Below are 27897 nucleotides of genomic sequence, written 5' to 3' on the forward strand. Positions count from 1 at the left end.
AGAATTATACTAGGATAATAATGATTTTGCTAATATTTACATTGCTTGTGAAACTTTAGTTTTTACGAAGTTCTATAGACTTGATGGATATTTGTATAAAGAGAATCGTTTGTGTGAAACATTAAATTCTATGTGTGAATTGCTTGTACGTGAATGATGCAACCATATTATTTGATAGTTTTACTCATATTTACCTAATATTTTTCCTATGTTTTATATATAAAATGCCTTGATATTCTTTATTTTATGTTTTGAAGGCACTTTTGGATGTAAGATTCAAAAAGAAGTAAATTGAAGATAATTGGCAAATTTGACCTCCGATCGATGTTTTGTACAGAACTTGAGCTCTAGAGGTTGAAACGAAGTGATTCTAGTGGCATTAGAAAGCTAACATCCATACCTTTCTGTAAATATATGGCAAGAAAAAAAAACAGAAAGAGCATGGAGATCACAACCTTCAAAGACAAATCTCAAATTATGCTGGTGTTGACCTTTGGCCATTCTGACTTGAATATCTTGAGCTAGAGAAGTCCATTTGATGCAAACTTAATTTTATTGGATTCCTGGCTCGAAGACCTATCATCATACCAAATTTAAGTAGAAAACAAACTCATATGAGAGAGATATGATTTTGTAAGATGTCACATGAATTATGTCAACAGACATGTTTTGTGAAGAAACAAGTCGAAATTACTTCCCAAAGCATCCAAACCAACATCCAAGTCTTTATTTTGGCAATTTAACTCTGATAAGTCAAAGACAAAGTTTGAGGATTTTATGCAAGGCTATTTCTCCTGTTTTTAGGAAAATAGTTATTGAACTACTTAAATGTAAATTGTCTATTTAGGTAAGGACTATTTATTAGGAAAGAGATATCAGGGTTTCCTATCAAATAAAAAGAAAGAGAGAAAGGAAGAGGGAGCGGCCAACCAAGAGAGAAAAAACACACCTTACTATAAGAAAACATGAAAGCATGCATTCTTCTTTCTTTTTTATTAGTTGTTCAATAGACATGCAATGCTAAACTCTTTTTCTTGGTTGCAAGGACACAAAAACCTTCGAATTTCAAGAACTGTGAGATTTATTTTACCTTTTCTTTTCAGTTTATATGATGAAAGAATATGTTTGTTCTCCTATACTTATTTCCTATGATTGTTTATTTTAAATGCTAGAGCGGACTCTAAGTTATTATTGTGAACAATCTATTGCTAAGTTTGCTATCAAAACTGGAGTTGTGGTATATAAACTTGTAAAGCAACTGAGTTTAATAATTATGGTGGATCTATGTTATTAATCTTAGGGAGAACATTCGAACAAATCAAACATGAACTGCGGACAGTTATGTTGTCTAGAATAATCAATTTATCTAGTTCTTAAGGGTGCCATTGAATTAAATTACTAGTTTAGACATTATGGTTCTTTATGGTTAGGATTAGTTATACAGCGGATCTATTAACTAATCAACGTAACAAAAAATAAATATTCAGAGTATTAATTGACATTTTGTTTCCATTATTAGTTCTGATTTCTATAGGTAGACATTTACTTGTGACCAAGGTTTGTTTTCTTGATAAATTTCGGTTTTCTTTTATTTAGCATTGATTGTTTCTTTCTATTTACTATAGCATAGCATAGATAACTTCAACCCCCCCCCCCCCCCCAATTGCATATCATATAGCATAAAAATCTGAACTAAAACTTCCTCATGGGATCGACTCCTTGCTTGTTCTATACTATCTTGTTTATTTAAGCTGGGGTAATTAATTTGTGCGACCGTGACATTGCAATAATGAAGCATGCAAGGAAGACTTATTAGGCTATAACACCTTATAAACTAGGAAAAATCAGATTTAATATCTTTTATTTTCTTTGTTAATTACGGCAGCAACTCTGAACCTTTATTTTGGGCTTGTTTAATTAAGGGTTTGAGTCTGATTGTAAGCGGGTTTTACACAAGTACACAACTTGGGTCCATAAGGGTTTAGAAGCTTAAGTTTTAGTATTTATAGCTTTCTTAACAGACGTGAATGTGTTAGACTTCTAAATAATAAACTTGTTGTTTTTGCCACAAACCTTGTTTGTGTGTTGGTAAGATATTCTCTCTTCTTTGGTTCTCTAAAGAACTGAAAATGACTTATCGAAGAACACATGACTTTGTGACATCATTCTTATACTTCTCGTTCACAAATCAATAATCATTGGGTAGGGGTTCATTTGCAATAGTGCTGGTGTTTAGATACGAGTTATATTTGTGTCACATTCCCATTAAATCTGATTTACTTGACTTTCTGGGAATTGATGTCTCAGCATATGGGTTGCTTGACCGCGTGATCAAGAGGTTTGCATCAATCGATATATGTTATTTTCTCTTGAAATAGGTGGCTATGCGCAGCATATGTTCTGGTTTCTTAAAGAAAAAATCATATTGTGTTATTGAATTTTAAGAATTAATTAGAGACACATTCTTAGGGATTGACTTGCAAACTATGAGAATGTGGCAATGAAATTTTCATTATTTTGTTAGTTATAGGGATTCATTGCCATTTTGTGCCATCTTATCAAGGTTTCTAACTGTTTTTGAGGTTTTGTCTCTTTCTTCATACAGATTATCTTTTTCCTGATCATTCTGGACTGCATAATATACCACTGTTCATTTGTCACTGGAATGGTGATCTTCTATGTTAGCAACCTTATTCTCGTCACATATTCAGTTACAAAGTATGCTTGGCACTTAGAACATTCCCAAAATGCTGCAGGACTAGCTGATGCAAATCAGGAAAAGGATTCCCATAGTTCCGTGATCAATGCCTCCGTAAACATTGGAGCTGCTGGAATTCTGTTTCTTTCCTGTTATTGTTTTTCTAGTTTATTACTTTTCTAGTTAGAGTTGGAGATTTATTACTTTCCTGGTTGGAGTTGGAGATTGTATGTTTGGATTACTATTTAAGGTAGGATGAAAATAATGCAGAGGACAGTTATTTTGGCCATCTTATGAATTTGAGTTGAGATTTTCTGGGAGTGATTCCAACAATACAGGGAGATTCTGTGTTTCCCCTGTTCTTGATTTCAGCGTGAGGTTGAACCGAGAGAGTTGGCACCACTAGTACTCCGTGATATATTTCTTGCAAAAGCAGTTTCTCTAGCACTACGAGCCATACAAATTCGTCACGGGATTCCCCATAAAAGCACCTTGTATTGGCAGTTTTTAACCAGCAAAGTTTCACAGATCAATTATCTATGCTATAGACTTTATCTATGCTATCTTCTTCTTCTTCTTCTTCTTCTTCAGTTTTGGTTAAGTTTAGCTTTGCAATAACACCAATCTTGCTTAATTAATATTTCATGAACTGCCTCTAATAGTTCCATGACCATAACATCATATGTGTTTCTTTTTATTTTCTTGTCTTTAACCATGTATGATTGGCTGAAGGTAATCTTAGATTTTTCTTCTTCTTCTTGTTTTTTTTTTTTTTTTTTGCTAAGTCTAGAATTGCAGTAACATCAATCTTTCTCTTTTTTTTTTTTAAGTGAGTGTTCGAGCCAACTTGCTTGTACCTCGACTAATCCCTCGGGTCTTGAAGTTAAAGACCATGTAAGCCTCCAGTGGTCATCATATTAGCAACCACGGGGCTCGAATCTGAGATCAAAGAAGAAGCAAATCCCTTAATTTCAAACTCTTACCACTGGCCAGGTTAACATCAATCTTTCTTAATTAACTTCAACATTTCATGAACAGCCTCTAATAGTACCATGACCATGACATCATATGTGGTTCTTGTAATTTTCTTTTTTTGGTTGGTAATTGGGAATAAAAATATTTTCTTGGAGACGTTAGCCCTTGAATCCTTCTTTGCCACTTGAAAATCTCATGCTGTCTTAAAATGCTCCAATTTAGCAAGGTTGAAATCCTCCATGAGAACACATCATACACCATGTTGGCATCATAGTAGGACCCATTAATGAATGAAAAACTAACAGAAACCCCAAGAGAACCGATTCTGTGAAAACTCAATCTATTAATCAATCAAAATTCGTACTGTCTTGAATGACTAACTAGGGTGCTATATATAAGCATCGAAGCAAATTGCCATGAATTATAAATATGAAGTTTATGTTACCTGCAGGACTGTATTTTAAGTAGCATCAGCTAGCATTCTTATGCACCATTTGTATATTCCAGTTGCTTCATCATTCTTGTCCTTGACAAGTAATCAACTGCTTGTTAATTTGGTTGACGCCTTTTCTTTTGATCATTTTACTTGAAAATTTGCAAGTTTATGCAAGTCCTGTACCTTGTCAAATGTGATGCTGTCTTGAATCGAGCTCAGCACAAACAAGGAGAGAAACAAGCGAAATGGACCAAATGTTGCAGTGGGATATGCCTGCTCTTCATATTACTCTGTTATTTGGGCTCCTGTGCTGATAAGAAACTTGTGACACTGAAATTATTTTAACATGGAACACGCGTAAGCCAAGTACTAATGTGAATGCATTCAATTATACTAGAGCAATTTAAGATTTCGAAGTTCTGAACAAAGATATATGATATCTTATAGTTATAATCGTAACATTTACTAAAGCAAAATGGAATTCTCCACAATGCTTTCCACTGTTAATGGACAGCAGTTTAGGAAGAGTGCCACGTGCTCCAAAGGACCTTTTTTGGAACAATTTTTGTCCAAAAGAACGGTTTTTTGGTGCAGGAGAATTAATCTTACCCCTCCATTCCAGCTCCATCCCAACCATAGGTTATGTCTAACTTTATCATTTTGACTAATCCTGATTTGACTGAAAAGAGAGAGAGAGAGAGAGGGAGACATTGCCAAAACCCACAAGAAACCAGTGTCCAAATATTCATGGTTGCATGAAAATGTTTCCCCTTCTCACGAGGAGTTGATTGTCATATTATATGGCTGTTTTGCCTTCATTTTCTGAGTTCTAAGTCAAAGCATATCCAGATCTAAAAGTTGGTAATTTGAGTGTTGGTTATTTAATCATGAATTAAAGTGGATTTTTAAGTTTCAAACTATACTTCTGAGTTTCTATGGTCCATTAGGAGATATTTATGGTTGAAACTGGTGCAAGAAATACAATGCTTGGGATTTGCTGTCAATAAACAGATAAGCCACGATCCCCTGCTCATCAGAAGTTTGGGGTGATGATAGGAAAAATGATGCATTACAAGCTTTTTTTTATTATTATTAAACTTGCCTCATACGGGTTGGCTAGACTCATACGTACAAGCCTTTGCCTAGGCCGTCACACAATCCACTCAAACAATGTTTCGGCTCCTTTTTTCACCAAATTTCTTTTAAGGCCTTTTCATTTTGACTGGGTTTACACACCCACACCCACACATATATTTTAGTTGAGGCAAACTTTTCAAATGTCATTTTTCTCCTTCTTAAGCACTCTCTTTCTTAACGTTTTCCTTTAATAAACTCATTGAAAAACCAATTAAACAAGGGTTTTTCTTGTGAAAATCAAATACCCCCATAAATTAATTTTATATTTCTTGAAAAGAAGTGCCATGTTAAGCGTTGACGACAAAGGAAAATCAAACTGATGGAGTAGCTAAATTATATTTGTATTTTAGGGAACTTTCTCTTTCGAAAATCGGCTTCTTGGATCAAATAATGTGTCTGAGGTAGATTTCTTGGTGTGGGGTTTAAGGTTTTGAGTCATGGGTGATTTTGTAAGCAAGGGCTATACCTCTGGTGCTATTATGTTAACTCCTAGGAGTTCTAATTTATATATAAATAAAAGACGAATGTTTTATCCTCGATCGTAGCCATAGGGGTTTTGAGAATTATGTTGTTTTGAAGGCTTGGTGGTTTCTTGTTTCTCTGATCTATCTACTCTCTTTTTCTTATTATTATTGCTGTACCTTGGGTGCTATTTACAGCCAGATTTAACCATCATTTTATTTTTAAACACATCGACCATCAATTAATCGATTTCTGCATGTATGAAACCCTAACGCTAAATTGCCACCTATGCACTGGAATTTCTACATTTTCAAAGTTTTTCTGCGTCAATTTGACATCTTGCACAAGTATGATTCTTTATTCTTTTATATTATAGAAGCACATCAAACAATTAATCGCTTTATTTTATCATTTTGAGAAGCACATCAAGGTTTTTTCTTTTCGTTTATCATCAAATAAATGTTGAGCTAGTCTATTGGAACAAATTAATTAAGATATTATTTGCTGATTTTATGCTTTATTATAGCATTTCGGTTGTTTGTTTTTCATATAAATGTAATGAAGTTTTAATGAATAAAATAGTAACTCAAGTCTTTACAACAATAGCAAACTATTATCTTTGAAAAATTGTTGAAGAGGGTTATGATGTTCCTCCATTACCAAATAACCCAACCATGACTTATATCAAAATCCACAAAAAAAAAAACTAAAAAATCAAAAGCAAAAGCATGCTTGTTTAATTTCATTTCAAATACCATTTTCATAAGAATTTTATCTCTCAAATCAGCAAACGATGTTTAGGACTATCTGAAAAAAGAATATGCATGAGATGAAATGATACGTGGCATGCAAGTGCTGAATTTAATAAAAAAAACTTGAGTTACAAAGAATGAAAGAATCTGATTATCAAGGAGTACTTAGATAGATTGCTTGCTATGGTTAACAAGGTTAGATTACTTGGTACTATATTTACAGGCTCTAAAATTGTTGAGAAAATTATAGCTACAGTGCCTAAGAGATATGAAGCATCAATCACTACTTTGGAGAACACAAAATATATGTCCGAAATTACATCGGAAGAACTTTTGAATGCCATGCAAGCTCAAGAACAATGAAGGCTTATGAGGTAGGATCGTTTTGCAGAAGAAACTTTACTAGCCAAGCATCAAGATTCTGAAAATGATAAGAAAAAATTGTTCAAGAAAAACCAGGTTTCAAGCAGTAAAATTATTGTTAATTAGTTTCAGAACAAGGGAAGATCTTTGAAAAATGGCTATCCACCATGTCAACACCGTGGCAAGACAGGTCATCCACCATTCAAGGAAGAGACCATATGCAAGGTACAACAAGTGCAAACCAAACCTTATAAATAGAAGGTAGATGCTCAAGTGGCTGACCAAGATGATGAAGATCAAATGTTCATGGCTATCTTCTTTTCAACTAGAGACTCCTCAAATCATTGGCTCATTGATAATTATTACACAAACCACATGACTTTTAACAAGAGTCTTTTCAGAACATTGCAACCTATAAGAATTACAAAGGTTCGGATTGGGAATGATGATTATATAGCAACAAATGGAAAAGGAACCATTGCAATCTCAATAAATTCAGGTACAAAAACAATTTCAGATTTCTCTATGTACCTGATATAGACCAAAACTCGTTGAGTATTGGGCAGTTGATAAAAAAAAGGAATGAAGGTGACTTTTGAAGATCAATCTTGGTTGATAAAAAAAAGGAATGAAGGTGACTTTTGAAGATCAATCTTGTCATATTTTTTATGCTACTAGACAGAATATACAACAAGCTAAGATGAGAGGTAAAATTTTCTCATTCTTACAATCTAAAGAGGAGCATACAACTTTCTCAACAAAGATTAACAACACAAAGTATGGCACAAACAACTGGGACACTGTCATCTTCAATACATGCACAATATGAAGAAGAATGATGTTGTGAAAGGTCTACCATTGTTTACTGATCAATTACCAAACTATCAAACCTGTCAGTTTGGTAAGCAAAACAGAAAGCCATTTCCCAGATCGACATAGAGATTTGCACAAAAACTCCAGTTGATCCATACCAAGGTTGTCAATTCCGTTTCGGTAGGTGTTTCGTTTTTTTAATTGGAATGGAATGTTTCAGTTTCAGAGTGTTTCGGCATGCTGTTTCGGAGTTGTATTGTTCATATATATATATATATATATATATATATATATATATTCAACAAATATAATTCAAATTCAAGATAAATTAATTATAAATTATGCAATACAAACACAATGTCCAAACAAATATAATTTCAAAATTTAAAATATTTCTAAATAGTCAAGATTAAATAGATCTTTAACTTAAAGTAATTCAACTTAAACAAAATATCAAAATATTATGAAAGTAAAATATTTTAACACAAATATTTTAAATATAAAGTTAGGTCAATGTTATCAAGGCTAATATAATCTAAAGCATCCCTTGTTTTGCTCAAATTCCTACAAAGTATAAACATAAAAAAAAAAAACATGAATATAAACCATATATATTAGTGATAAATCTAATTTTAAAAAATTAATATCATTGTTAATGAAAATAGTAATAATAATTTTCAATATTATTATTAATATTATTGTTATTGAAAATAGTAATGAAAAGAGCTTTTTATAATTGGGTGATTTAATTAATTAAATTGAATAAGGTTCAATTTGATTCAATGGCTTTTCAAGAGCGGAACGGAACATGTGGAATGAAACCGGAACGTTCCGGGTGAAATTTAGCTGAAAAATCCGGAACGGACCGAGATTTAAAATGAGATGAAATTTGTTCCGTTTTGTTCCGTTTTTTGAATTGGTATGGAATGTTTCGGCCATTCCGGGCGAAACGGAACGGAATTGACAACCTTGATCCATACTGATGTGGCAAGCTCTCAAAAAACACCTTCATTAAAAGGTAGTTATTAATATATTATTTTTATTGATGATCTTACTAGAATGTGTTGGATTTTCTTCATTAAATACAAGTCGTGATGTTTGAAGATTAGGTGTATCATCTAGCAATTAAATATAGATGGTTCAGTCAATAAACATAAGGCTAGGTTGGTGGTTAAAGGGTATGCTCAAGTATTTCATATTGATTATTCAAATACTTTTTCCCCTATTGCAAGATTAGACATTATCAAATTGTTATTTGCAATTGTTGCACATAACTAGAAGGTGTTCCAACTAGTTGTTCAACATAAATCTCCATGGTATATATTTTTTGAAAACCAAAGCTCTTAAATGGTGTTGCTTGGTATAACAGGGTTGATGATTTTCTAAAAACCAAAGCTTATTGAACAAATCCATAAAGAGCTCTAGGTGTCTGCTTTAAACCATAAAGAGCTTTTTTTAGCAAATAAACTTTATCTTCTTCTCCCTAAACCACAAATCTAGCTGGTTGTTCAACATAAATCTCCTCCTGTGAAACAACATTTAAGAATGTTGATTGAACATCTAACTAGAACACCTTCTAGTTGTTATGTGTAGCGATTGCAAATAACAATCTAATGGTGTCTAATCTTGCAACAAGGGCAAAGGTATCTAAATAATCAAAACCAAATACTTGAGTATACCCCTTAACCACCAACCTAGCCTTATGTTTATTGATTGAACCATATGCATTTAATTTAGTCTTAAAGATCCATTTAACACCAATAATGTTTTTGTCCAGAGGTCTTTCAACCAATTTCTAGGTGGAGTTTTTTTGAATAATTGATATTTCTTCTTCCATTGCTCTCTTCCATTTTGAAACTTTGTGTGCTTCTTCATATCCATCTGGTTCACACATAACCACATTGCTTCTTTGATAAATTTCTACTAGAGACTTTATTCATCTAAATGGTGAATCATCAACCAACTCATTATGCCAAAGTATTTGATCTTCAACGAACTTCTTGATCTAAGAATCCTTATAATTTCATTATTTTTTTTTGGATCAAATATAAGAATATATTAAGATAAAAAAGAGCAAGACAAGCTTGCGATACAAGCTGGTAGCCAGCAGAACATTACATGCAAATGCAAAAGGCGAGTGCAGGGGAACATTAGCCAACCCAAGAAAGGGGATAGGATCCCATAAACAAGAGCATGGACAGCCCCCATGCAGGACAAAATAGAAATTAAAAAGCCTAGGGGAACATGCTCCCACTAAGCCGAACAAGAAGCTAAATACTAGCAAAACAACATCAAGACATTGTCTTCAAGCCAGTAGCATTGAGCAACCAAAACCTCACAACAGGGCACACCAGAATCAGAGAAGCATCCTTCCAATCTGGAGCCCACCTGCATGAGACTGCTGAATTCATGGCAGAAAGCCAGAAGAACCAAGCCAGAGGAGAAAGTCCAACTCTAGCAGACCAAATTGCCAGCCAGCTTCAAGACACAAAGCATCCAACCCGGCATATGGGCAGCAAGCCAACTTGATCCGTTTCAACCCACCAGAAACACATCAACAAGGGCACATTATTTGAGAACCATTATTAATCTTAATGAAATTGTCATCTTCTTTGTTTGAGGATGATAAATTTTGTTGGCTATAGAAAGTAAACTATAGCCCACAAAAATTCTTGGAACATTATTCATAAAAAGGATATTAATTACACTGAGAAACCAGTCACTTTAGTTAAACCACTAATAACTTTTCTAATATTTGGAGGATCGTGACACGTTACTAAACGATACACCTAATCTTCAAATATAAATTAATCAATTGTTTAATTGATAATAAATTAAATTGTTTAATTTATTTAATTCTATTTAATTAGAATTATAATTTATAATTGGCCAACATATTAGGAACATAATGGGTCACACACATTAAGAATCATTAGTCAAAAATCAAATTTGGATGATTTAATTAAGTATGACTTGATTAAAATATATTTTAGAAAGTAAGGATTAGAATATAATTAATATAAAAATTATATTTCTAGACTTGGAAAAATCAAGTGAAGACTTGATTGAGTTAATTTCTAAAATTATTCTGAATTAATATATGAATATTATTCAAGGTCAAATTGATATTTTTTTTAATTAATATGTTTTTTCAAATTTTTCTATAAATAGTAAGATATGCCTCTTATCTTTTAGTTGTTATCTATTAGACAGAAAAACTACAAAAACACAGAATTAGAGCTAACACTTTAGGCATAACAATCCCTCTCTTCTAAATAGATATTTAAGAGATTTCTCATGGGTGGTTAGTGTGGATTACCGTTGGAGGCTGAAAAATTGAACAGCTTGTGGTTTCGACAACACAGCTTTTAAATAATTATTCAAAGCCAAAAAAGATTAGATCTTTAGATAATAAATCTCTAAACAATTCCAGATCTGTCTAACGGGATCATAGGGACTCTCGAATAATTTTGTTTCATAGTTTTTGTTGTGTGTAAGATATTCGAGAACCCAACAATAGCAATTTCTCACAATCCAATGTTTTATGGAAAAACCAAACATTTTAATATCAAACTCTATTTTTTGATGAGAACTGCAGAAAAATGGTGAGGTCATGTTAATGTTAATTAACTATAAAATTAAAGATTAGTTAGCAGATATGTTCACCAAGCAAATTCGAATTCCAATGATAAAAAATTAGGATATGTAAATCTTGAAGCAAGGAAGAGTGTTGAAGACTGCTTTAGGAATCCAGGAGTCCTTTTTTTAAATCCTGTTATCATCAAACAAACGTTGAGCTAGTCTAGAGGATCAAATTAGTTAGTTAAGATATTATTTGCTGATTTGATGCTTTATTATAGCATTTCAGTTGTTTGTTTTTCTATAAATGTAATGAAGTTTTATAGCATATGTTATCATAAAATTCTTCCTTTTATCATAATTCTACAAACAGCTTTTGGATCATATATAATCTATATGCTAGATTCTTCCGTGTTACTGGTTTTGGTGAAGTCATATCTTTTGAACAAGACGTAATCTACACTTTGTCTAAATACTTGTCTCAATCGATTCTTATAATACTCCTTCTCTCCCTTTCTCCCCCTCTATGAAGAAATTACCAATTCATCTGTCTAAACTATCTAGAATTATGATGTACTACTAGACACTGTTTCTCAGTCTTTTATGATGTTTTTGTGAGAATTATTGATGATGAAATTAATTTCTGCATCTGCATATCTGCCATTCATAAATACGTGCAACTTATATCAAAGTTGTGCTTTCATAATGTGCTGTTAAAGCCTGCTAAATAGTTTTAATAGGCTGGGATTACTGTAACATGACATTCTGTGCTCTGAATTTTTCAGCAAAGGAAAATTGATAGTTGACTTGGAATTGGTCTCAAATGAGTTAGTCTAGACATGTAACCATCTGGCCTAAACAACGTTACATGCTTTCGCAACATACGTTTATTAGAATACCACTGAAAGTCAATATTTACAGATGGATGCAGTTAGTGCAGATCTTGTCATAAATCGTGCAGATTTTAACTGGTGGTCATTCCATGATATTAATTCGTCAGATATTCGTGGCTGTGGAGGTTTGCTGGACCTATGGCAATTATAATGTCTGAAGACACCGCGTGAGTTGAAAGAAGCATTTCTATGTCATGTATGTATCTAACAATATGGTGTGGCATTTTCTTTCTTGATAAAACTAATGCTCAAATGCTTCTGCAGAGGGTATTCTTGGTGACACCGTCAGCAATTAAGTTCAGCATCTGGGGCCTCTAAATAACTTTTGTGCTTGCTGTGGGCCGATTTACTAGACTTCAATGCTCAGACCTAAGAATGAGAATACCATATGAGAATCTACCTTCTGTGGCAGGTAACAACTAACGTGGCCTCATTCTGCATCTGTTCTTATGTGTTGACTTTTCGGAACATGGACGCTCGATTATAAGAAAACGTAACGTCAAAAAATGATCAGTATTTTTATTCCGTAACATGCTTGATCGGATGGAACATTTGCATTCATACAAGAAAATTTATTTGGCATTACCTGATTTGCTGTAGGTTGATAGCCATCTGTGAGGACATTAATGATGCGAGAGCAGAGGGTGAGCTTGGAGTTGAAGAGGTTCTTTACTGGACACTAATAAAGATTTACAGGTCGCCACACATGCTTCTGGAGGACACCAAACCAGACGAGCACTGACACAAACCACCCTGCAGTTTCACTTCACAAGGATAGATGCTGACACAACGTTTGACCAGCACCAAGTTACTCGAGACCACGGCATGGATGGATTATGATTTCTCTTTCCCTTCCAAGCTACATAATATCATTTCTGCAGAGGATTCGCTGCTTCGATTTTGATGAAGACTTATTTGAGATTGGCCCTCAAACTGTAATTTCACCGTAGGACCTTTATAATTATGACTTCTTTCCCCGCATGGCCAATGTAGGGCAGTACAACTAGCAAATGAAAATTACGGGGTCAAAGTAGATATTTTCCTGTGATGCACACAAGCTTACACCCACCCGAGATTCCTGTACAGAACTTTTTTGGGGCTGTTAAAAGTGTCTGCAACTGTATTCTTGATGTATTGAATCAATTCTTGCAAAATTTAAAAAGAAAAATGAGTAATCAAATTTCAATACATTCATCCAGCTGTGGGATTCGAATATTTCTTCGTTTGCTAGGATGATGCACCCACTTGTACGCATGTCAAGAGTGCCAAACGATTCGATTGTCTTCAGTTTCTTGCGCCCAGAGTTTTTTCCAGATTTTTTCTTGGTTACTTTCTCTCAAGTGTTACAATTGATGATGTTTTTGGGTGGTTTTTCCCCCAATTTAACACAAGAGGATGTGCAGTGATATACATCAGTAACAATGGTAATGCAAGAAACAACCGCAATATCAGATATTCGCAATGAACTGCTTCGAAACATGCAGAACCAGAACCAGACCATTCATGACTAGACACCAGAATTATTTCCATAGCTGTGGGGCTGTGTTGTGCTTCACAGTATAAAATATCAACAAGGATTATAATATATTTCATTCATTATTAAATAATCTATAACCTTGTACTCAAATTGTGTTATTGTTCATTGGAGTAATTTTTAAATTAAAAAAAAAAGTTAAACAAATGTAATAATGCAAAAAAATAAAAAAGTGATGCTATCAATATTTTCAACGTTATAAGAAAGATAAACATGAGAAGAGAGAAACATGAAAAAAAAAATAAAAAACTACCAAAATATGATAAAAATTCCTCTCGCATATTTCTCTCTCCTCTATACTGATAATTACAACTTAAACACTGAAATTTCTCTATGATACGCCAATTTCCACAATAAACAAATATGTTAAACTTCAAAATGACAGCACCTCTAAAATGTTTTTTTTTTTTTTTTGTACAAATAACTCCACACTCTCTTGAGAGGAGAAAGGATCTAATACCGACTCAAATCAATGGCATCTATTGTCAAGAAGCTTGACGCAGTTTATCGGGTCAGCCGACCAAAACTCATGATGTTGGTTCATAGACCAAATAAGTTGCAGATGCCAACCGCATCGCTGCCTTCCTTGACACTGGCAAGTAGTATGGTCCACAATCCACGATCCATACTTACGCCAAAGGAAAACTAATTCTCTGCTGCAATCACCAGAAAAAGAAAAAAAAATACAGTAACAATACCTCTGCTCTCACCCCTGGAATCCTAGTAAACACGGATCCCTACAGACTACGGGTTTCCATTAAAGGACTAGATTTTGCACCCAAAGAAGATTGCAACTGATTGTGAAATATCTGATGCAATTAAATAAAGTAAACAGTAAGCTAACAACTAGTTTAACTATTAAAAAACACTGTTCTAACATCTTCTCAAAGCATCAGTTCTTTCTAGTTGCCTTACAATAATCAATAGGGAACTGGAATGGGAGGAGGAGGACAGGGACGGAAACCAACAAGATCACATGAGGTAAAAAGCTGCAGGAAATGCTCACCAGACCAATCTCACAAGTTACAAGACCCCAACAAAATTTACTGCAGATCAGCAGACAAAGTTCCACTTCAAGCTGAATCCTTTAATGCCTTCTTTTTGTTGCCATTTGCACTAGAGGGAACCTTTCTCACAGCATCTTCAGGGATGGTGTCTTCCATTACCTTTGGAGAAGTAAAATTGAAGGCAGAGAGGTTTACATCTTTGTATTTTGGATTTGCTTCTATAAATGCTGCTATCTCATTGCGTGTTCTCAGCTTCTTTCCTGTGGGAGTGATATAGTAAGCATCCATTTTTGAGAAATCACGTCTAAGCACCAAGCTCCTTTTAAAACCTTCCGGAGTCTTGGGAACACCAGGCCTATCAATGACCCAGGTTCGAGTGGCATTGTACTCAATGTCAGCAGGATCATCACAAGATACGCCAGGTTTTCTGTCACAAACATATGGATTCTCTTCCATTTTACTTCTTATCTCCTCGTACTCTTCTTCAGTCGGAATCACCCTCCATTTTAAGCATTTGTCGCATTGTGCAGCATATGTATCAATTGATCGCACGGCAACTCGTGGATTCTGTCATCACAACTTAAAAAGCACTTAACATCTCTTTCCTATTTATTTTCCTCAAATGCCAAAAGAAAAAAGTAAACAAATTTGTAACTAATTTAGCAGGTTAGGTTCATGTTTAAAAAAAAAAGATTCTGAAATTTTGAATTACAAGAATCAAAAGGGAATTGTAATATAATGAATCTACATGATGGAGATGGTTTTAGGCAACCACGTGTATCTTTCTTTCTATAGTGCATCCTAAAAACTTGGATTGCCACTAGGAAAGGCAATCATCAGCCTTGGAAAAGAAATGGGTAATTCAATGTGCTGCTAAAATCGACAAGAAAAAACAATGGAAAAGAAAATTTTTGCATCTTTTTTATAATCTATTGTACCCATTTGACACACAGAGGTCACGTTACCCCTAATACAAAGATACAAAATCAACGGCAAGAGCAGTAAAAACAACCAAACAACCATTGAAAGTTGAGGACCTTAAGGCACCAAACGACCAGACTAACGTGGAACCACCAATAAAGTACCATATCATCAATTTGAACTAGTATTCCCACCCGATAGCAACAACTACTAATTAATCCGCATATGATAATAAATCTTTTGACAATTTTTTTTTGTTCACGAAGATTAAACATCTTTACAGCGCAAATCGAAGAAAAATAAAGACAATCTCATGTTAGGGTTGAATGTACAGACATAAAGATAGATCAAAACATCTCTCACTTGCTTGCAACATCCCTACCCTTATCTTTTCTTCAAAAATAAATAAACAAATCTCAGCAACTAAATTACTTAACTCTATAGAGATCGGATCGGAAACATAAGCCCTAGATTATTTTAGGTGATTGAATCGGAGTAGTACCTTGGGGGATGTTTTAGGGGTTTCAGGACTACGCTCTTTCAGTGCCATGCCTCTCTCGGCTTCTCTTCTCTTCTCGACGCTTCAGCTCACCAATTTTAAGTATTTGACTCTCGACGGACTAGCCCCTTCTTCGGGACACAACACCGCTTTATTTAAGCAAAACACAAAATCTGTTTGGGTTTTCTTAAACTTACCTTCCTTCCCTCTCAAAGTCACTGCCTGTCTTATCTTTTGCCACGTATACGTTCCTCGCTAACTAGAGTTAAGTATAGCTTGGTCCTTCTAATTTATTGAAACTAATTGATTAGTCTATAGTTTCTTGACCGGCATCGATTACCCCTTTCTTCTTCCTCCTTTTTTTTTCCGGTTAGAAGGTTAGCAGGATAAGTGAGTTGTATTAAATTTTTTTTTAACATTGATAATTTTTTATATATTTTTTTCAAAATATAATACAAAATTAATGAGATGATTAAGTTATATAAAGGGTTATATATATATATATATATATATATATATATATATATATATATATAGAGGTTCTGTTTAAATGTAAATAAAAAAACTCACGAAAATATTCTATGCGGGTGAGGATGTACCACAGATTAACTGGAATAATTTTTCTATCTCTCATTGATAATCCACGACTACTTAAATAGCAAACCATATGCATGAAACTGAAAAACATGGTAAGCCAAAAACAAAGAATCATCCTAAGACCATTACCAATAACCGACGCCTAACAAATGAAATGATAGAAAATGGACTCCACGTACTACTAAAATAAAATGCATCAGAAAGATAACATCAAGCATAAATTTCTCCAACTGCTAAGACTCAGTTAATGCACGCTGCTAAGACCCGATCCATATATGTATGCATGCCACTCTCATGCATTACATCATTACATCCTGTTTGTGTCTCCCGTCAACCTCCTCTCAAATATTTGTGATTTGGTTTGAAACCTCTATCTAAACGTCGTGGCTTATCAATACTTTCCCCAGCAGGTGGACACTTGTCTACAAGGTCCACATCTAGAAATTACTCGAGCAATGACTGGTGTGTCTACTATATGGCCTCTTGAGCTGGCAAATGTTTCCATTGAACCAAGTGTTCTTCTTCGAACTTTTTGCCCTTTTTGATCCAGGGAGTATCCAGAATGTGCTGGGGCTCAAGTATGATCGCTCCTTCATCAGTTATGGGCGGTAACTTAGTAGAGGATAGTGTACGCTCGCCAATAAATTTCTTTAAGAGGGAAATGTGAAAAACTGGGTGAATGCAGGCTCTCGTTGGCAGCTAAAGTTTGTAAGCAACCACTCTAATTTTTTGTATCATAGGATACGACCCATAAAATTGACTAGCAAGCTTCTGGTGGGTACGTTTAAAAACTGATTGTTGTCGATAGGGATGCAACTTGAGAAACACCATTTCACCTACTTCGAACATGACATCCCTCCTCTTTTAATCAATTGTTTGTTTCATGCGATTGCTGGAGGCTTCCAGATTGGCTTTGAGTTGCCATAGTATCACATCTCTAGTTATCAGTTGCCCATCCACTTCATTGACAGAAGAAAAAATATTATGATAAAATGGAAATAAAGGGGGACGGACGCCCATATAATGCCTGAAAATGAGTCATTCCCGTTGAGGCATGGTACATTATATTATACCATAACTAAGCCCAAGGAAGATAGGAACTCTACTTGTGCAACCATTGATGCACAAAGCACCGAAGATACTGCTCCACATAGTGGTTGACCACTTCCTTTTAGTCATTGGTTTGCGGATGATAGGCAGAGCTAAGTTGTAATTTGGTGCCTAACATTTGAAAAACTTCTTTCCAAAACCTTCTAATGATGGATTTTGGCAGTCCATACAACTTGATAATCCATTCCATAAATTTTTCAATCACACCTTTAACAACAAATGGCTGAGTTAAGGTTAGGAAATGCGTAGGTTTACTGAACTTGTCTACTACTACCAATATTGTACCCTTGTTGTGGGAAGTGGGCAGTCCTTCAATGAAGTCGAGAGTGATATCATCCTATACTTGGCATGGAATAGGCAACCGTTGGAGAAGTCATGTAGGTGAAAGTGTCTCAGAGTTTATCTTTTGGCATATTTCACAGTGTTGGATGTATTTGTGGACTTCTCGATACATTTTAGGCCAATAAAATTGTTAAGCCAACCGCTTGAACATCCACAACACTCCTGAATACCCCTCGATTTTTGTGTTGTGAGCCTCATGTAACATCCTTTTTCGTAACTCCCCTTAGGAAGGAATGATTACCCTGCCTTTGAAGTAGGATAACCCTTGTCGTTATGTATCCTTTCGGTTTAAGTCTTAACAAATTGAGTGAGTGAGTGACTGAATGTATGGATCTACTTCATATGCCTTTCGAACTTCATCCTACATGGTTACAGTGGGTACATGAAGATGATTAAGGACTGGACTATTGGGCTTGCGTGAGAGGGCATTCACTGCTTAATTTTCACTAAACTCCTAGTGTATGACTTATAAAGGCAACGATTTTGCCTTGTTAAGTTAAGACCACACCTGTAACATCCCTCATTCCGGGATAAAACAACAATCTCATGTCAATCGAAAAACAGAGTAATTAAATTTTTTTAATATATATATATTCATGGTCTTCGTATTAAAATCTACCGAAATTTCAACGAAGTCCCCCCTATATCGGAAGGTCCCAAGTTATTGACATGGAATATGTTTACACTTCTAATAGCTCGCATCTCATAATTTAATTCCCGACCCAATCATCTTGGGTTTCAATTCCACACTTATACTCACCCTATCAACCACAATATTTATGATATGCATTATATAACAAAATATCATTATGGATGGATAAAAATAAATAAATATAAATACATAGACATGAAATATGGTTATATGAACTACAGGGTTAAATTCATTCAATCAAGTTTAAACATTAATTATACAAATTAAGTTATACAAACATTTTCATGTTTACAAAATACAAGGTTATACTCCCTAGAACCTAGATTACAAGAAAGGAACATAAGCTAGGATCTACTCCTGTCGTGCATGCGATGATCCTGAAACAAAATACATATTATTGAAAGGTGAATATTACAATAAATATAACAACACAAATATCTAACAATTTCAACAGGGTAAAATGTATTCATAGTTCATTCGCTTCTCCTTTTTAGTTTTTATTATAATCTCTTCCTTATTCAACTATTAATAATTGTTCCCTCTGCCACTTTCAACCTTCATTCCAGACTTTATGAGATCAACCATGATTATTCTTGCTTATCACATTACCGATACCAATTTCACTGGTATCATCATCATCACCCCATAGGAGTCGATGCAAGGTGATCCCCTTACCCGGGATCCTAACATACACTAAATGTATGCTAGCCAATACATGGGGATCCCCTTACCCGGGATCCTAACATACACTAAATATATGCTAGTTTACGCCTCAAATCGCACTTCTCGTATTTCTTTTGTCAGTGATAATTTCATCATTTGGCAATTCACACAACAAGTTTTCACCTTGAATACACATACATTTAGTAATTCACATTTCACATTGGTAATATAAATAAATCATGGAATTAACTAGGAAGTATAGGTGCGATTCACCTACCTGCAATAGAAGCTCTACTCGTGCTCCCCTGCTGCTGCTGCACCACGCCTGTTATCCCTCCTGCAATTCACAGGTTTATCTCATAAATTTTCCTCACCCAAGGATATGTTTTATTATAACCATATCAACAACCAATAAGTCTTTCTTTCAGTCATTTCTTAATATTTTACGTTTTTCTCATTTCACCCATTAATATTGTCATTCTTTGTCCAACCACAATTATCATTCCTTTTATATATATATTTTAACCGTTTCAGTTTAAATCCTGAACTATCACTGTCTAGACATTGAACTGTTACTGTCTTGTTTTTTTTTTTTGAACTGTTACTGTCTCGTTTTTGAACTGTTACTGTCTTATTTTTGAACTGTTACTGTCTAGATATTGAACTGTTACTGTCTCATTTTTAAACTGTTACTGTCTTGTTTTTTTGAACTGTTATTATCTCGTTTTTTTGAACTGTTACTGTCTCATTTTTGAACTGTTAGTGTCTAGACATTGAACTGTTACTGTCTCATTTTTGAACTGTTACTGTCTAGACATTGAACTGTTACTCTCCAACCTCTTCTCAGATTTTTAACTATATCTAGAGTTATAGAACTCCGATTCAAGCGAGATTAGTCTTGTTGGAAAGCTAAGACATGAGGCTACAAGTTCTTTGAAGGAAGGAGAACCCAGTTCTACCTCTAAAACAGTCAAAATTTCTCATCAACGAACCAGACCTACTACCCTATAGGGTCTGTCATGACCCAGTCTCGGTTGGTGACCCATAACTGGAGTTCTATAACTCCAAATTAAGCAAGACCAATTTCATTAGTTAGCCAACATCCAAACCTACAATTTCTATGAGGAACCTGATCCTAATTCCTTGATCCTCCTACCCGAAATCTCTCTGAAAGTCAAGAGATGAAACTGTCCAGATTCATCAATCTTTCCATTTACATACAACACATGAAGTTCTTTAATTTAGCAACTCATACTTTTTCCTCAATTCAAGTCTAAGAACTCAAATCTATAAATTAACATCCAGGCATCAATTCATAATTGACTTGAAATGACTCATAAGAGCAAGTTTAGAATACCTTACCCGGTACGAATCAAGGTTTCGATCCCTCCTTTTCTTTTTAATGACAATCGGCCCTCCCTTATTCTCTTCTTGTTCAATTTCTCTTGTTAATCCCTTTCCCACCAGTGTTTATTCTACCTATAACCCTTAATCTTGGATGAGTTTTTTTTTGAAATTTTGGTGTTTCTCTCTTGATTTGTAAAAATGAATATAAAAACTCCCTCTTTTCTTTCTTTACATTATCTGCAGATCTATTTTTGGTAAGAAGAGGAGTACTTATGCTTTATACTTATTCTTATTTGCATTTAGGCCCCATTTTCTTTAAGTGTATTCGTTTTGCCCCCACTTCTTTTTAGTTTAGTTTATTTTCTTTAATTTAATCCAGCCCTTTTTTTTTCTCGGGATTTACAGCACCTATTCCTTCCTATGCAACATCTTTTTTTTTTATGGTGAAGGACTCATTGAAATCGAGCATCGCCAAAACAGGTATGGTGGTCATTGCTTACTTAAGAGTCATGAAGGCTACTCCAACTTCCTCATTCCATCCGAATTGCCCTTTCTTGAGGAGGTTGGTAAGGGGTCAAGCGATGATGCCATAATTGCAAACAAATTTCTTGTAATATCCTGTCAAGCCTAAAAAACAACGTGATTCAAAAATATTAGTTATTTGAGGCCACGCCATCATGGCTATAATTTTGTGATTATCGACCTTCACTCCTTGAGGCGTAACAATGTGTCCCAAATATTATAATTCTTGTTGGTCGAATGCACACTTGCTGGCCTTGGAAAAAAAATGATGTTGCCTCAGAATCTCCAAGGTTTGTTTAACATGCATATCCCAAGTAGAACTATATACGAGAATATCATTGAAGAAAACCAAAATAAACTTTCGAAGATAAGGTCAAAATATAGAGTTCATGATGGCTTGGAATGTAAAGGGTGCATTACATATGCCAAACAACATCACTATTCATAATGATCGTTGTGAGTACAAAAAGTAGTTTTGAGTATGTCAGAAGAATTTACTTTTACTTGGTGATATCCGACCCTTAGATTGAGCTTGGTAAAGAAGGATGCGCCATGTAATTCATCCAACATGTCATCTACTATAAGAATGAGAAATTGATCCTTGATGGTAGCGGTATTGAGTGTGCAATAATCTGTGCAAAATCACCAACTTCTATCCTTTTTCTTCACCAATAATACTGACGATGAAAACAGATTGGTGCCTAGTCGAATAAGACTAGAATTATGTATCTCTTGAACTTGTTTTTCAATTTCTTCCTTCTAGAAATGGGCATATCGATATGGGCATACATTAATTGGCTCAGTCCCCTCTTTGAGCGTAATGCAATGCTCTACCTCGCGCACAGATGACAAACTTGAGGGCTCCTAGAACACGTCCGTACAGTCTTTCAACAACCTCTACATATCTTGTTGCTTATCATCAGGTGGCGCACCATATGATGTTGTTACCAGGGTTGGTTGAAAGCATACTACAAATAATGCATGGCCTTGGCAAAGCTCATTCGATAATTCGTTGGGTGAAGCAACCTCAATTGCTTGCACGTCTACACCTTGCAGCCTTTAATTTTGATTATCCCAAACAAAATCCGTGGTCAATTGTTTCCAGTTATAGACCATAGATACAATAATTTCAAGCCATTACACATCAAGTACAAAGTCAAGACCTGTTAAAGGTAGAGGAAAAGGAGTAAGGTAAAACTCGGTACCCTACAACTCTGCTCATACCTTATCGTAACACCCTTAACACTTTAGTTTTTCTCCTTTGACCACCCAGACAAAAAATGCTTCCATGGGAACAATTGGCAACTTGAGCAAGTTTGCCAAATGATCACCGATGAAATTATACATCGATCCATTATCAACCAAAATCACCACTTCATGAGGGCCTATTCTTGTTGTTATACATATGGTTTATGGACCCATCCATCTCGTTAATACATGCAGCATGATTTCGGGTTCCAATTCAGGTTATTGTACTTCCCCTATATCTCTACCTTGGTCTTCTTCCAATTTCTGTTGGTTAGTAATTTTTTCACATACCACATTACTCACACGCCCTTCCAAAAGTAATAACTATGGTCTTTGACATCTACACCTAGCTGTGAAACGTTCATTGCAGTTGAAATAGAGACCTTAAGCCCTTCTCTTTTGCATTTCTTCCCATGTTAAGCATCTAATTGGAACAACAGGGATGGTAGTAGCTACATACGTGGTTTATGGAAGAGCTAGAGAAGTTTTTGTGCGTGGAATTCACGTGAATCGTTATTGCCGTGTAAACTACTCATCTTGCATTCGTGCTAAACTAATGGCCTCCTTGAGGGATTACGATTTAAACATCCATATCCCTTCAAAACTCTTAGCCTTCAAACCTCCTACCAACGCCCTTTGCGTCCATCCACGCACCTTCTTGACGAGCTTTTTAAATTCACATAGATAGTCTCTCAACGTTCCCAGTTACTTGATTCTTGAGAGAGCTTCATCAAATTCTTCACATCCTGATGGTCCAAAGCGAGCCTATAATTCCTCTTCAAATGTTTCTCATGAAATCACATGTCATTCTTGCTATAACATCCTACAAAGCCACTACCACTATTGGTTGGCCTCCCCTTCAAGGTGGTAAGCAGCCATAAGAACCTTTTGGTTCGCTGTTGTGCTCTGGTATTCAAAGAATTGTTCCACCCGATTGAACCACTATGTTAGATCATCTCCAAAGAAGTGTGGAACTTCTAGCTTGGCTGATTTGAACGAGACGATTTGCTGACCTCCATCTTGGTTTTCTTAGTGGTGATTGCCATGATTTGAGGACTTTGGATTAGAGAGCAACACATTCGAAAGTCGATTAAGAGCTTCCTCCAAATGGCAGAGCTTTTCGTTTATACCAAATTCCATTCATTATAGTCCCTCCTGAATTGCACCGAGCCTAGACTCCAAGTGCTCAATTCGCTCCTTGTTGGTTCCCATAAGAAACCTGGCTCTAATACTAATGATATAAACCCCCAGTCAAAAATAGATAAATTTGAGTTAAAAAAGGTAACTACTAATTGAAAAATAATAAATTATAGAGAAAATCTTATGAATTAGGATGAACATTTCCGGGAGATTAATTTAAAATATAGAGAAGATAAAGTAATAGAATAGTATGTGAAATATTAGTTAACGATAAATCATGAAAACTCCTTGACCAGGTAAAAATAATAATTTGAAGGAGGAAATTTTGTAAATTAGGTGATATTATGTGTAAAATAGAAGGAAATGTCAAATAAATCAATGCATGACGCTTTACGTGAGAAACGTTGAATTTTAATATAATCCTCGTGCACAATCGCGCTATTGGTAGTGAAAGTGGTAAGAAACTCAGAGAAATTTTTTATGATAATTATGAATAGAAATCTCTAAAGAATTAGTCTAAGACCCAAGATGATTTTAAGTAAATTATATGGTATGCGAAATTTGGATTTTTGGCGTGAAATTTTCAACTGTCCAGTTTTATAATATTGAATGTATCTATCAATCTAACCGTTGGATCGGGATGCAATTTTACATAGGGTTTTAAGAAATATGTTTTTACCTTGGGTTAAAATTTGAGATCGATCGGAGTTCAGGATCTTAAAAATAAAGATATAGTGTCGGGTTAGTGCAATGAACCGAAATTTAGGGGGGATAAGTTGGGGTATAATAGTAATTGACCCATAAAACCGAACTTTGTGTCTTGCCTCTCTTCAAAAATCATTTGAGAAATCTTTCCAAATTGTGAGATTGAAGCTTGCAAATAGGTTTGTGAGGAGAGAAACACATTTAGACCGAAATTAAGAAGCATGGTCGGAGGAGAGGAACTTGAGGGACAAGTATGGGTGATGAAGAGAAAGAACAATTGAAGAAGAAATTGGTAAGAACTCTTCAATTTAAACTCAAAATTATTGATAAAAGTGTTCTTCCTTAGTTTTCCTCCTTGATTTCATAGTTAGTAAAAGATGATTGAAAAACCTCCAATGTTGTGATTCTAAGGTTCTTGAAAATATATAGGAAATGAGAGTTTCTTTGAACATGGAGTGATGATAATGGATGTTGTGATGCATGAAAACACATAGTGTGCTTATCAAAATTTTATCTCATGTAATTAAAATTCTTACAGTCTTACTAGCCAACTTCTAGTTGAAATTACAACTTGAAAAAATTATAATTTAGAGTTGGTGTGTTTATAAAAGTTGTAGGTATGGATGTCATATTTTAAATGGAACTAGTCTTGACTTATTTGGAGTTGTATAACTCCGGATATGAGAAAAACATTGAGTAAAGGTCCAGACTGACATAATATTGGACATATTTTGAGTGCTACTATAATTGTTAATTTTGAGCCTTAAAATGATGTAATGTGGAGGTGGTGTCTTATAAAAGTTGTAGGTACGGATGTTAGCTTTCTAATGGAACTAGGTTCTACTTATTTGGAGTTGTATAACTCCAGATATGAGAAAACCATCGAGTAAAGGTCCAGACCGACATAGTACTGGATAAATTTTAGGTGCTGCTATAATTGTTACTTTTGGGCCTTGAAAAGATGTAATTTGGAGCTAGTGTCTTATAAAAATTGTAGGTATGGGTGTTATTTTTCCAATGGATCTAGGCTCAACGTCTTTGGAGTTGTATAACTCAAGATATGATTAAACCACTAAGTAAGGGTCCAGACTAACATAGTATTGGACATATTTCTTATACTACTGTAATGAGTGAGTTTAGACATGTAGATGACAAAACTGGGTGTTGTGTCTTTCATGAAAGCTATAGCCCTATATGGTAGCTTTTCATAGAGCCAAATCATGCTAAAAAAAAAAAGAATTCTGAAACTTTAGTTACGATTAAAACACCAAACAGTTTTCGGGGTTGGGTGGACTAAACTAGCTAGGACTAATCAAGCTCTAATCTTTACTTGGAATGATTTTGTAAAAATTGATGAAATGAACACCCATGTTTTGGCCTATAGAAATTTGCCTATAGAAATTTAGATGGGAGAATCCTTGATAATGTACATGTTGAACTTGAGTGTGTACTACTTGGCAACATTGTGATGAACTTGATGAGTTTATAGAAAAGAATATGATCATTGAACATATTTAGTAGTACTTTATAATTGGAATGCGTAGAACATCTTATGCCATGCAATAATGAATGAGAATTTGATGTTGCCACATGAAGAACACAAAAATATGCTTATTAGGAGAATGACATAGGTTTCAGCCACCTTAAGAGAGGATAACAAAGAAAGACCCTCATGAAGATAGTAATGAGTGATGGTTTCTCTTTAACAATGTTTGATGAATGTGTGATATTGTTATAGAATAGAAACATTACATGTTTCCCTTGTTTCATAAACTTTGGAAGTGAATTTAGTTGTGGTTTATGTCCACAACTAGGTTGAAGTATGGTTTCTAGGAGGAAAACTTGGTATTGACCATATGCGTGATTTAGAGAAAAGAAATGTCAAAATAACTTAGTTTTTGTTGATGATTTTCAGTATTAGAATGACTTAGTTTTTTGGTGATGATTTTCAGTGTTAGAACGACTTAGTTTTTGCTAATGATTTCACCATCATAATGATATAATTTCTGTAGATGACCTTCATTAAAATTAGGGATGAATGTCTTGTTACAATATTATCACTGTACTATTATACAAACATGGGAGATGTTTGAATGAATGTATGTGTGTTCTGCTATATATGTTGAAATGGTCTTTGACATTACCTAAATAAAAATATACTGAGTAATGGTCATTTTGTTTATCAGGAGGCGCGACCGGGATCAGATCTTTGACCGAGCGAGGACACACTACGGGAGGGACAAGTAGGTGGTTTCCACCTTCAACTAATTATTATTAAATCCTCGAAGTATTTATACGTAATGTTGCTATCTGATTTCAATCGATTAAAATTACTCATGAAACACAATAAATAATGATGTGATTAGCTTTAGCTAATAGTATCCATATTAGATAACTGAGATTAATTGATGAGATTAGCTTCGGCTAATGGTATCCATGTTGGGTAACCGGAAATGAATGATAAGATTAGCTTTGGCTAATGGCATCTATGTTGGATAGCCGAGAGTAAAGAATGAGGTTAAATCTGGTTAATGGGGTCCATACTAGGATTACCGGTAATTAGTGTTGTGAACCATCTCATTTGAAAGCGTTTACTAATACGATGAAATAAGGAGTATGGTGTGTTATTCACAATCAAAATTAATGTTTAAAGAACCATATACAAAATTGATCATAGTTAGGAATAAATAGTTATCCATGAAAGAATTCTATATGTACAAGGATTCATAAACCATAACATATGTCATCAATTATTTGTTGAATATAACTCAAATAAAATAATACGGTATAAGGTTGTATAAAGATGTGGAATAAAATATTAAAGATAGACTGGTACGAAAATATTAATAACCGAATTTGTTGGCAATCAAATGGGTTTGCCAGAATTATTAGCATCCGCGAGGGAATGATCGGATTATACTTAGTGGCCATAGTATCGATGATTAAGGATGAGATAGGAATGATACTTAGTGGCCGTAGTGTTGGTGACTAAGGATAAGAAAGGAACGATACTTAATGACCACAATATCAGTGACTAATGACAAGATATAAATTGATAGTTGATAATTAATTACAAATATCTATGAATGTGGCAACTTTTGATGTTTAGTTGCCCAAAAGAATGATGACCAATTAAGCAAAATACAATTTGGTTAATTATAAGATGATGATGTATGCTCTCCTTTCTCTATGCTTATATTTAAGTTGACAAGTCCTTTAAATTAAATCATGGACAACAAAAATTACTTCCTAATTGTTCCTAATAAAAAGGGAATTCATGTAGTTGTCTTTGATTTGCATGAAGACCATTATGTTATTTTTTTTAGTGAGTAGAAACCATGGTGTTGTTGTTTCCAAATAATAGAAACCATTAAAACTATCCTCGATCGTACAATGGAAACCATAGTGTAAGACCATTAACCGATGCTTAAAAATGTATATGACAATGGGAGTTGATTGGCAACTTAAGACGTAATACCGTTTGATGTACTACTAAGTTAAA

At 34.5% G+C, this 27897-nt stretch overlaps 1 protein-coding gene and 1 long non-coding RNA gene across 3 annotated transcripts; one reads left to right on the forward strand and one right to left on the reverse strand.

Moving 5' to 3' along the window:
* The first annotated feature begins 11562 nt into the window (after positions 1-11562).
* Positions 11563-13272, forward strand: LOC18096523 (uncharacterized). Of its 2 annotated transcripts, XR_002980039.2 has the most exons (4): positions 11563-11667; positions 12216-12275; positions 12373-12520; positions 12709-13272. It is a non-coding gene; the product is annotated as an uncharacterized LOC18096523 (long non-coding RNA). The 2 variants fall into 2 exon arrangements; XR_008058613.1 differs by having other exon boundaries at positions 11567-12275.
* Positions 13273-14437: 1165 nt separating this feature from the next.
* LOC18096522 (methyl-CpG-binding domain-containing protein 4) lies at positions 14438-16282 on the reverse strand. Its single transcript, XM_006386774.3, has 2 exons — positions 16073-16282; positions 14438-15216 (listed from the first exon to the last, which is right to left on the reverse strand). The coding sequence occupies exons 1-2, from the start codon at positions 16118-16120 to the stop codon at positions 14716-14718; spliced, it is 549 nt and encodes a 182-aa protein (XP_006386836.1). The 5' UTR covers positions 16121-16282; the 3' UTR covers positions 14438-14715.
* Positions 16283-27897: the final 11615 nt, after the last annotated feature.

The sequence above is a fragment of the Populus trichocarpa genome, chromosome 2 (genome assembly GCF_000002775.5).
Source record: "Populus trichocarpa isolate Nisqually-1 chromosome 2, P.trichocarpa_v4.1, whole genome shotgun sequence".
NCBI classification, from domain to species: domain Eukaryota; kingdom Viridiplantae; phylum Streptophyta; class Magnoliopsida; order Malpighiales; family Salicaceae; genus Populus; species Populus trichocarpa.

Bases quoted from the DNA above. Each gene is read 5' to 3' on its own strand.
- LOC18096522 (XM_006386774.3), bottom strand. From the start codon at position 16,120: ATGGCACTGAAAGAGCGTAGTCCTGAAACCCCTAAAACATCCCCCAAG. The intron at 15,217-16,072 runs GTACTACTCCGA...TTGTGATGACAG, and splicing joins CCCCTAAAACATCCCCCAAG to AATCCACGAGTTGCCGTGCG.